General features: G+C 51.1%; 5 protein-coding genes across 5 annotated transcripts; 2 read left to right on the top strand and 3 right to left on the bottom strand.

Annotated features, from left to right (window-relative positions):
- Nucleotides 1–436: 436 nt before the first annotated feature.
- FTJAE_5 (uncharacterized protein) lies at nt 437–679 on the bottom strand (the record flags this gene model as incomplete). Its single annotated transcript, XM_037351461.1, has 1 exon — nt 437–679. The coding sequence occupies one exon, from the start codon at nt 677–679 to the stop codon at nt 437–439; it is 243 nt and encodes an 80-aa protein (XP_037212859.1).
- Nucleotides 680–4,166: 3,487 nt separating this feature from the next.
- Nucleotides 4,167–6,722, bottom strand: FTJAE_4 (mannosyl-oligosaccharide glucosidase; the record flags this gene model as incomplete). The annotated part of the gene is made up of 3 exons (XM_037350357.1): nt 4,167–4,412; nt 4,474–6,437; nt 6,491–6,722. The coding sequence occupies 3 exons, from the start codon at nt 6,720–6,722 to the stop codon at nt 4,167–4,169; spliced, it is 2,442 nt and encodes an 813-aa protein (XP_037212858.1).
- A 401-nt stretch (nt 6,723–7,123) lies between these two features.
- FTJAE_3 (u4 tri-snrnp-associated) lies at nt 7,124–7,914 on the top strand (the record flags this gene model as incomplete). Its single annotated transcript, XM_037349249.1, has 2 exons — nt 7,124–7,457; nt 7,508–7,914. 2 exons carry the CDS (start codon nt 7,124–7,126, stop codon nt 7,912–7,914), a joined length of 741 nt encoding a protein of 246 aa, XP_037212857.1.
- A 362-nt stretch (nt 7,915–8,276) lies between these two features.
- On the top strand, nt 8,277–8,909 carry FTJAE_2 (uncharacterized protein; the record flags this gene model as incomplete). The annotated part of the gene is made up of 1 exon (XM_037348147.1): nt 8,277–8,909. One exon carries the CDS (start codon nt 8,277–8,279, stop codon nt 8,907–8,909), a length of 633 nt encoding a protein of 210 aa, XP_037212856.1.
- A 402-nt stretch (nt 8,910–9,311) lies between these two features.
- Nucleotides 9,312–11,463, bottom strand: FTJAE_1 (uncharacterized protein; the record flags this gene model as incomplete). Its single annotated transcript, XM_037342797.1, has 2 exons — nt 9,312–10,978; nt 11,031–11,463. Coding segments are annotated over 2 exons (2,100 nt in total), but the record flags the coding sequence as incomplete, so codon positions are not given.

The following is an 11,463-nucleotide window of genomic DNA, read 5'->3' as shown; positions in this document are numbered from 1 at the left end:
TGTATTTTCCATCGAGGAATGTTCTATAGAGAGCAGCTGGTCTAAACAAATTGAAAAAGACTCGAGGTTGGGCCGCCTGGGCCTGGTCTAGCAGGTTATGAAAAGAGAAAGCGAAGATAAATTTGAGATGAGAAGATGAGAAAGATAAAGCAAAAGGAAATCCATGCTGTATGCTCGCTTCTATGCCGTTCCATGCCATGCCAACGCTGTGTAATGCTATGCTTCCGTCTTTCCCAACTCCTCCCGCTATGCGATGCCGTGTCTGCAACTTGTTCCTCCAAATACCGATACCAATGCTGATGAAGAAGAAAACAAAACGAAACTCCGTTCCATGCAAATGTTGTTGAAACCAGTGTCTAAACAGAAAACTCCGCCCAATGCTTGCGCTGTCGCTGTGTATGCTTTTGGGAAAGTGACTCAAGAGTAACAAAGGAGTTTACTCCTCGTCATTGTCGCTGGGACCATTGTAGCCAGAGCGGCCCTTGTTGCCCTTGGAGGAATCATCGTCCTCAGGGCCATTGTAGCCAGAGCGACCAGAGTCTCCCTCCTCAGGCTCGTTGTAGCCAGATCGACCACGGTTGTTTGTGGGCTTGGAGTCAGAGTCGTCGCCGTCCTTGTTGTAGCCAGATCGGCCGAAGGATCGGGTAGTGGGAGCAAATGTGAGGGTGAAAGCAGCCATTGTGAATGTAGAATAGAGTAGAGTTAAGTGAGACTTTTGGGTCAAGATAGAAGTTGAGTTGAGTTGAAAGAGCTGAGCTGTTGTATATGAGTGTTGAGCTGTAGTATTGCTTTAGAGTTGTTGTAGAGTGTAGATGAAACTGGTTGTTGATGGTGATGAGAATTCTAATCCAGAGGAGAGGAGATGGACAGTTATATAGAAAGTGAGTCAACTATAGATCGAAGCCAAGGGTAGGTAACTAAGCACATCGCAGATAGGGAATCTCGGTAGACGGTGGAAGCGGCTGACTCTGACTGACGCCTGTTCGTTCGTTCGTTCGTGCTGTGTCGTCGTATCATGACGATCAAGCAAGCACACCCTTAGCATGGGGGCAACAAAATAGAAACACGCTACATAGCGTATCGTGCTAGGTAGATTACAGCAGTGCCCGTTATTCCGCCCTTGTCATGGATGGATGCCATGCTATGGATGCCATGGAACCTTCTTTCGCTTCCGTCAGTCTGCGCCATGTCGCCGATGCTGACAGGGGATCCATCAAAGCCGTGAGTGGTGGAGGACACCATCGTAGGGCTGAGGACAATGGGTTTATGAGGGACCGGACCTTGCAGTTACAGGGGTCCTTTGTCAAACGGTGTAAGTTAATAAGTAGCCACACCCACGGTACCCGGGGTAGGGGTCGGGTCGGGGTGCGGAAGACCCGGGCCGTATCCAGTCAAGTCGCTGCGTATTGTATTACTGAGTGAGTCTTTTGACTGCCCGTTCCATTGATGGGCTTACGGGGCTTGGGTAGGGTATACGTTATAATAGGTAAGCCACAGCCTCAAATGAACGAAGACCCCTGCCCATGTAATCAATCATGTATGCTCCACGGCTCTGGCCATGGACCTGGAGCAGCAGATGCAGAATAGATGCGATGTTTCGACCCCCAATAATGCCAATTGTTCAAGATAACAGACATGTCGATGAGTTTGGAGAGTTGGTGTGGAGACGGAGCTTAGATACGTAAGTACGCACCTCCAGGATACTGCATAGTAGGTATTCGTATTATCATTCCGCCCACAGATACTATTCCACACTCATGGCACCGTATCAACGTCAAGACAATTTGCGGATTTGCAACGCAGAAACGTCATCAAGGCTGACAAATGAGGCCGTGAGATTCCAACTCAATCAAAACTCCGACTACCTCTCGTAGGTTCGGAGTCAATCGTGGAGTTTAGGGGAGAGAGAGACACGGTACGGACGGAGTAGACAAAAGAGATTCCAATTAATCCCGGTTGAAATTCGTTGAATGTGCCAACGTGTTCTCGACTGCATGCGCGTCCCATATCGCAATAGGCGCAGAGAAGAAGCTTCCAAGGTGCAATTTCCCGTCACATGGGCACTCTTGATAAGTTTAAAGGGCTGCCTAAAAGACAAGACATTTACATGAGGCATCACGATAGCGAATAAGTCAGCAAACTGCACCGTTTATTCTGTCATCCCGCTTTGTCATCCCGCAAATGGCGGATGCAGCCACAGCAGCCATGACGCGACTTCCCCATTGGCATGCATCGGCCAAGCCCGTGTTTCCGCCTACCGAAGGAACAAACTGCCCCAGATTCCAGGGCCATCATCATCATCATCATCATCACCGAAGAGTCACCCTCTGCATATTCCGCCTTTCTTACTAAACACGAACTCTCTCTCTTATCATGACTCATCTTGCACCGTCAATTGATCATTGAAACCAACAAAAGAACCTTGTCAGGTTCCCGAGTATTGCAGTTACTCAATCGGTCTCGTGGGGGCAGAAGAATGAAACGTCACGTTCAAATCGAGACAACCTCAACTTACACCACGCGCACTCTATCATCCACACTCGCACTCGCACTCACACTAACCCTCACCCTCACACCCATGAGGTAATCGTCGAACAGCCCCTTCTGACCTTACCATCACTCGCACACTAGCCTATTGGGTGACCGGGACTCCTTCATTCCGGTCGGCACGGCATCTGGTCTTACCCGTCAGTCAGGTTCAGGTTCAGGCCCTTTCGCCGGCCAGCGCGGGCCCTCCCAATCCCTTGGGACCTAATTTCTGAGCATCCAACTCCTCGATATACTGAGACTCGACGGGGGTTCTCGATTCTCACTGAGATCTCTGGTACCGCTTCTCATTGGCCAGACCCCCAAGCAGCCATCATAAGCGCCCTGCTGTCAATGACCAACGAGCTAAAAGATCGAACCATTGACGCGTCCGCTCCCAAGAATCGCCAATGCTACGCTTGTTCTATCAATGGAAACATTTCGCGATCGAAAAAGTCACATTTCAATCACATCATGATGTCCGTCTGGTCTCGAATTCGTACAAACAGCCGCAATGGTACACCAACCTCACCCGCCGCATGCATATACCCTGGTCGACTTTAAGCGCCTTAAAAATAGAAACAACGCCGTTACTGGTCAATTGGCGCGCTGTCGCTTCATCTGACTGTTTTCGCTACGGTAGCTCGCTGCATAGCCCCGGACAGGCTCCAATTGATCCAATCACCAGGCTTAGACGATACACTCACCACCACGAGGCATTATCCAGGGAATCAGCCTTGCAACCTAGACCAGGCTCTTGTATTACTGTTTCTACCTAAGACCTAAGACATGAACCATGTTTCTGCCGTCTCGGCTACCTCTGAGACATTACGGATGTAGCTTTCCAGATCCTTGCCTGCTGTTTTGTTTCTGCTTACTCCCCTGAGCCATGTCTCGGGAAGGATTGCAACGCCTGTCAGGTGTATCGGAGGGTTCCCTTGGGCGTGGAAGCTCAAGTTCCACCAATACAGGTTGCAGCCTGTTCACGTTGAGGATATACACAATCTATCAACCCAACGCACTTCAAGCACTTCTGGGTATTTCTAAGAATGGTTGCATCTACGGATCTGCAGCTTATGTCTCGGCAGCTGCTTTCGTCCCGGAAGCAAGCCGGTAGGCCATGACTGGTAAACGGTGCAGAATCGTGACATTGCTAGAAACCCGCTGACGTTCATTTGACTAAACGCCAGCACCCTCTCTTTTTTCAACTTCATCGACAGCCTTCGGCCATTTGAATAAGTTCCGCCGACGCCACTAAGACGTTGACAGCCTGCCGATCCGTATGGCGCACATACCACAGTCACCGATCTGCATCCATTGAGCCATCACCAGGCAGGCACCAGGCATCAAATCACAGCCATCCGTCGCACAGAATCAATAAAACAGAGTTTGGAGGCTCTGTCCCTGAATTGCCTAATGTGGTAGAATGTTTCGATCCCTGTTCCCAGCCTCATAGCCCCCAAGCTTCGCAAGCCTGCATGGCTTGAGGATGCGGTACGAGCCGTGGGATTGTTTTACAGTGTATGTCTTGGCTGTGACTAACCATTGACCAATAGCCGGTATGTTTCAATTGGCATATCGCGATACACATAACACCTTTTCAAAGTAGTCCTACATTGCCTTGTTACATTCTTTCCTATTCACAGCTCGTCCTTGGCATGAGCCTCCTGACTAGGGTCTTCCATAGCCATGATCTTGACGACGAGACTAGTCCATCCAGTGAAGTGCTGTGTTCGCTGGCCGGCACCCGTGTCGGGGTTGTACTGCTCCCAGGCGAAGCCAGTTTCTTCCCAACTCTTGTACACGGTGTCAACAAGGTTCTTACGGAGACGCCTGAACAGATCCTTCGCTTTGCCTCTGTAGGGGCCCTCCTGCGAGACAACGTTCTATATGCACATGTTAGTCTTTGTACTACTTCGCCAAGGAGACATATGGGGGAAACCCTACCTGTAGTTGAGACAAAGCTAGGTAGTTGATAGGCATCCAAACAGGGCTGCGCCAGTAGTTCTCGCCCGTGGCGTAGAACTCATCCTGTTTACTCAAGCTGCGAATGCCGTGGGGGCTCCAGAGGTGCTCCTCGTCACCGATCAGCTCAAGAATCTTGCCCAGCTTGGGGTCGTCAGCCTTCATCAGGCCGACCAGGAAAGGGAACAGGGAAATGTAGCCCTTGTGGCATACGAGCGCGTGTTCCTCGTAATCATCGATTGTTGCGTCACAGTAGCAACCCTCCTTATCGGACCAGTGGAGATCATTGAGGTTGTGCTCGATGCCATCCAAGTTTTTCCTATACTCATTCACATCTTCGGCCATGCCGAGGGCATCTGCGATGTTCATCAATGACTTTGTCATCAGCCCAACCCAGGACATGAGATCAACGTGCAGCTCGCCCGGTGAAGGGGGCTGAGGTCGAGGATAGTCGTCCAGGCCACTGGTGAGGATGTGAGTCTCAGTACGACCCCTCCATCTGTATGCTTCCTTTGTTGAGTATGCCTCGCGGTCATAATTCTTTATGTCGCCGCGCTGGGTTTTGCGGAACCAGTCATATTGTTGTCTCAACAGGGGGTACAACTTTCGAAGGTAGTTCTCGCCGAGCTCGATGTTGTCGAGGTGAGCGGTTTGCAGAGGATCAGCCCCCAGAATGCGTTCCTTTGCCTCGCTCTTGGTTCCATTTGATGCACGAAGACGCTCCATGAAGCCCTCGATGATAAGGAAGAGGGTAGGGGGGTTGGCATAATGTGGGAATTGCACTTGAAATTCAGGGGGGACCTTACTCCTGGCCTCATGGCCTAGAATCTGTTCGCGAGCGATCCAGCCATCCTCGTCCATGGTGTTGTACCAGCTCTTAACAATTTCAAGTGTGAGGTCAATATCCCAATCGGCAATGGGAATTAGGTGAAATCCCTCATCCCACAGAAAACCACGGGGGAAGAAAGGGCGAGAAGGAACACTGGTGAAGAGCTCATAGGGGCCCTCGAGTTCTGGCTGTGTGCGTGCCTTGGCTTGCGCGGCCTCCTCCCAGAACCCGTCGTTCTGCTCCTCATACTCAGGCGCATACGATCGATCAATCAGCTGGTGACCATGGAAGTACCCTATGCCGCCGATGAGGTTGGACAGCATGCTCTTGCCGAATTTCTTGTATTTTGTCTCTGTGAAAGGTTCCTTAAGCTTGAAGGTGTTGGCGAAGCGCTCGTTGAAGATTTCTGAAGTCTTCTCGATCTGTTCAGTAACCTCCTCAGAAGTAAACTCCTTGCCTCCAGATCCCGATGAAAAGATGACATCGAACTCGAACGGCCCTTCAAAGGTCTTCTCGACCACATGGACGTTGCCTTTTCCAGGCGCATGGGCAATACGGTACACCTGCCACGGTGGAGGCGGATTCTCCTGGTCAGCATTCTGCTGCACGGGCGAAACGGCATCTTGAAGTTGCTTGAAGACAACGGGCTTGCCCTGCCAGGTAAGGTCGGCTGGGACTTCGGTACTCGAGACGATGGTCGTGTCGCCATGTCGATCTTCCAGGAACTTGTGGTCTGTTGAAGGGTGCTCTCCCGTACCTTTTGTGATAAGAAGCTTGTAGTCTCCTAGCGCCTTTGAACTGCCCTTGAGAGTAACATCATCTTCGAAACCATACTCTGTACCTTCACCCTCAACAGCAAGTTCGCCATCACCATCCTGAGCGATGTAGTAGAATAGCATAGTCCTGGTGTTTTTCAGAGCACCGTCTCGCAGCTCGCCCTTGATCCGGGCAGCCCAGCTGCCACCATGATTTCCACCGGGAATCTTGACAAAAGTAGTCGTCAAGTCGATATTGTTGGCCTTGTCGTGAATGGACTGCACACCGCCTATGCGGGCATCATACTCATCCCATCCGTAGCCATGCATATCTTCTCCCTGCTCGCAGGTATATCTGAAACCTTGAAGGCAAGTGTCAGAGCATTTGAATCACCAGGCTTGTTGTCTCACGTACCATTCTGAATATCATGGTAATTGTCGACCTTCCCCCACATGAGCCCTGTCCATAGGCTATCTGGTGTTCGTGGTCGCACACCAAAGTACAAATTGGATTTGTAGGGGCCCCAAAAGAGGCTCTGGTTATTTTGACGGCCGATTTCAGTCGTCAGCACTGAAGATGCATCTTCAGCGGCTGAGACGCCCACGGCGAGTGTCGCCGCAGACACCCAATGGGCAATTTTCACCATACTGACGATGAAAAGGGTTTCTCTCAAGTCTCTAGAAGAGAAGCTGAGATTAAGTTTTTTTATCGGAGCCAATCCTAAAGAATTCAGTTCCTCATTGGGTGAGTTTGTGTGAGGACAAGCTCCAGAGAACACGTAGGAGTAGCGAATTGATATGACGACGCAAGGCTGAGAGTTGGAGAACGATCCAGGGTCCACTAGAGCTCGGGCCAATGATAAAGCTTCACCAGCCACCGCCACTTAGAGTTCGAACCCTACTTAAAAGTATCTTGTTTCAGCCTTTCTCTTTCTAAGAACTTGTTGGATGCATTTTTGAACAACTTTATTCTTTCCCCCAACACTGTCAATATCTAAACATCATCAGCAATCTCTCAGAACCGGAGTCAGAATCTGCAAGACACACAATGGCAGACTCTAGGCGAAGCAGGCGACCCGATAGTCGTCAAATGTGGGACGAATCCGACAGACGCGATAGGCGTGGAGGACATAATAGGGACAACGACCGCGATCGCAGAGGATACAGGTCAAGATCACGCGAACGCCGTGGATACAGAGATCGATCGAGATCGCCAGACAGGAGACATCGAGACCGAGATGGTGATAGGAACCGACCTAGGGATAGAGGCCCACGCCATCATGATGATCGAGACAGGAGGGACGGACGGAGAGAGGATGCAGAGGATGCGCCACCAAGACAGAGACGAGATGAGCGTCGCGAAGATGATAGAGACAAGCGAAGTATGCACCCCCACCCATTTCAACGTTATGGAAATCTAACTTGCTAGCAGGCAAATCTCGTCGCTCAGCGTCACCACAATCACGAAGTCCTACTCACGAAGCACTTCCCACGCGCCCTCGCCCCGACGCAAAGCGCCCGGCACCAAACATGTCCTTCAACGTCGGCTCTCGCGCAAGCCGCTCACCACCGCCGCCATCACGCGCGCAGCGTGAAGAGGAAAGCAGCCGCTCAGAAGAGGGCCAGGCTTCAGAGGTTGAAGAGGATCCTGTGGACGCAGAGGACGACGATATGGCCGCTATGCAGGCCATGATGGGCTTCGGCGGGTTTGGAACAACCAAGAACAAGAAAGTTTCGGGCAACAATGCTGGTGGTGTGCACAAAGAGAAGAAGACGGAGTATCGTCAGTATATGAACAGGAACGGCGGATTCAACAGGCCTCTGAGTCCATCACGCTGAGCGTGCTGGCTATACGGCCGTCCATGCAGTACGAGCTACGATCTCCGCGAGGACAACTGGCACTTTTAAGGTTGTGCCGCAAAGGTAAACTGGATTGGCGTTTAGGTGGATTGGTTCTCCTGCCAAACGAGTGCAGAGGTATAATATTTATGTGGAACATCAAAGTTTACAGTATCTTGCATGTGTAATGCATTCTCAGCCCTCCTTTCTCGTTCTTCTGTCGCATTTCTCGCCTCGTCAATACATGTTCAGGGCTTAACTGCGACCATCTCAAGGCTGTGCTTATTTCAACTTTTACCACAAACTCCTCCATTTTCACGAGCCAGCACAAGCTTCCGCAGAATATATGCACCGGTCTCGCCATGGCTATCCTTGCGCCATTCTTGTCCTCTTTTGAAAGTGTCGTACTCAGCATAACAGCCATCCACATAGTCCTCACCATTTTGTGGAACTGGATATGTCGGCCTGCTACTCCAACACCAGAAGAGCTCATACGATCAAGACGCGAAAACCACAATGGTCGATTGGCCGTGAACAGAGTTATTGAAGCTGCCCCCCGGGCTGCTGGTGGCAAACACCCTTCCCATAGGCCTTGTCACAGCTGGTCGTGGTACGCTACGGCCTTGTGGCCAGCCCGTGGTGACCGTCTTCGCCATAAGCCTCGTCGCAAATGGTGGTGGTACATTTTGGCCCTGTGGCCAGCTCATGATGACCCAAATCGGTGGTTCATTATGATCGCGGCCGGGTCCATTAGTATACTCACCTTCATTTTCTTCTTACGAGAGATATTACCGGACATTTATCAGGGCCATGTTCGATTCTTTACAATCCTCTCGTTTCTGGCACTCGGAGTCGGACGCGCCGCCTATCTTTACCATCTCTTGAAAGACTGCTCTGTTCTGATTCAAGAAGTATGCATTGGTCTCATGGGTCATGTCACTGGTGGTTTCTGCCGCCTCGGCAGTCTATTCGCTGTTCCCCCGACGAACCATTGAACGAGGAGGGAGCGATAAGGAAAGTCGACGGAAACCTCGAATCATAATAAGAAGAAGCAATCTTGGGTGGAAGAGACTTCGGGACAGCGCACGCTGGACAACGCGGCTGAGGAGAGTTTGGGTTACAAGGTCAAGAATGAAAGGTCACAAGCACGGATATCTGACTGTCACTTGCGACCAGTACTGCAATATCAAGATCACCATGACACACAGATTTGTTCAAATACTCTCTCTTCCACTGTATGTGTTGGTGTAGACATTACGTATAGCGCGTGCAATACATACAAACGCGATCTTTCCACTCCTAAACAGTTCCCAACACCATTGGTATGCATCTCGAATCACAAACACCGCCCATCCATCTCATCCTCGTGCCTGTACCGTGCCATGCCATGCCTGTGCCTATGCCTGTGCCGTTTCCCCTTGTTCTTCTTCTGGGGCACCGTCGCTGGTAGTCGCTGCTCTAGGTGTTGGAACATCATCTTCTATAGGCGCTTCTTCTTCCTTCGGCGGCTCTTTGGCTGCCTCTCCTTCTTCTCCCTTTGGCTCTTCCCTGGGTTCCTCCTTTTGTTCGTCGGGGTTCTCTTCTGACTGGTTCGTAGTCGCCCTTTCTCTTCGCCGTCTTCGTAGCCTTCTCTCTTCCTCTGCTGTTTGCCGTCTGGCTTTTCGAAGGGTTTCTCTCCTCTCAGGATCGTTGTCATCTGCGCCATCACCACCGCGCATGCCCTGTAAAAGAGCTGCTGCTCTATCGGCAACGTCGTCTTCACCTTCACGAGGCGATGAGAGGCCGGGACTGAGCACCTTGCTTTCGTCTTCGGTGGGTTCCTCCTTGTTCTTGAGGCCAGCTTCCACTTCTGGGATTTCGTCGAGGTCGGGAATCTTCTGTCCTGACGCGACGCGGACCTGGTGACGATCCTTGAGTCGCGCACGCCTTCTTCGGTCTCTCTGGTCCCGAGCCTGCGGCGCAGCTGCACGTAGCTTCTCCAGGAGAGAGTCCATGGCGCCGGTATTGGATGGAGACGTAGGTCCCGCGTCGGCGTTGGCGTTGGTAAGTTTGAGTTGTGCTGTGTGCTTCCGTTTCATTGACGCCTCGTTACGCTTCCTTGTCTCTTCCACCTGCACGTTCTTGTCACGAGACTTCTTCCACTCTCCCACGAACAATGCCAACTTGGCAAAGAAATCTCGACGGGCCCCATCATCCGCGGGGTCCTCGCCGTAAAACACCATGATATCTTTGTATGTCTTCATCATCTCTTCCAAGTACAGCTCCATCTGTTCGGATTTTCTTCTGGCTTCCTTCATAATACGTTGGACGATTTGACTCACGCGGTCCTGGGGATGGAACTGCTTGGGGTCGCTTAGGTTACCAGAATCCAGCGACATTTGAATGTTTCGAATATTGTCGATGTATTTCTTCGCATCCGCCTGAAGTTGCTCAATGTTGATCTTCTGTGCCGTCATGACTCCGTTGATATCATCCGCAAATGTCTCCCACTCAGGGTACTGATTCCGTACAATACGCTCCACGAGATCGGCCAATGTTGACTCGTTCTTGTCGTCCTTGACCATACCCAATCTTGCAAGAGAGCTGAGCTTGAAACCACGTGCTTGCTTGTTCGCATCGTTCATGTAATTACCAATATCCAAAATAAGGCCAAGTACGTTCATCAATGAAACGGAATCACGTAGCGACTCCGATACTGTCACAACCTGTCGGATCTTCTCGTTGATCTCTTCGTACTCTTGTTCAAAGCTTCTAGTAAGAGCAAGGGCCCTCATTCGACTCTTCCAGTAGTGGTGTAACTCAAAAGCCGTGTAGAGGTAAAGCTGATCTTGTCGAGTGAGCTCCGACGGATCAAGTTCACGGTCTTGAGATTTGGCATCTGGTCCAGTCCAGTCCTTGCTGTACGGCGCCATTTGCTTGACTGTGTTGTCGGGGATGTTACAGAGGTCATCCTTCTGCAAAAAGTCCATCACTACAGTGTTGTCTAGAATCTCTGGATCGCAGTGAATGATCATTTGAACAATCTTTTCGACAGAGTACTGTGAAAACTTGGCAAACGCAATTTCTGTGCAGTGTTAGTAGACAAATCAATGGTGGATAAAGGGGTATACGCTTACCATACGCCTTGCGGAGATCAGAAGAGATGATTTGCTTCTTGTCATCCTTCTTAGAAGAGCTTCCTATACCAATCTTCTTGATCTCCTTAGCCATGAACAGTTTCTCGACCTCGTCGAGAATGCCCTTCTTGCTGAGCTCCTGATACTTCTCCTCTCGGGCTTCGGCAGAAGGTGTGTGGGCTGCCCAGTGACTGGTCTCAGGGGCATCGACCTTCTCCCAATGCAGGGCCTTAAGCTTCTTCTTGGGACGAACCACGGGCAGGCCAATGCTTGGTGCAGCCCCGAAAGCGGGTTGTCGGGCCAAGAAGTGTCCAGACACAGCACCAGGCAGAGGAGGTGGTGGTGGAGGGGGCATACCTCCAGCGCCAGGTAAAGGAGGCGGTGGTGGAGGGGGAGGAGGTCCACCACCGCCTCCTTTACCTGGCGCTGGAGG

The sequence above is a fragment of the Fusarium tjaetaba genome (assembly GCF_013396195.1).
Source record: "Fusarium tjaetaba strain NRRL 66243 chromosome Unknown NRRL66243_c0000001, whole genome shotgun sequence".
Lineage (NCBI taxonomy): Eukaryota > Fungi > Ascomycota > Sordariomycetes > Hypocreales > Nectriaceae > Fusarium > Fusarium tjaetaba.
Note: the sequence above shows the minus strand (reverse complement) of the source record. Positions and strands in the feature narration are given on the sequence as shown.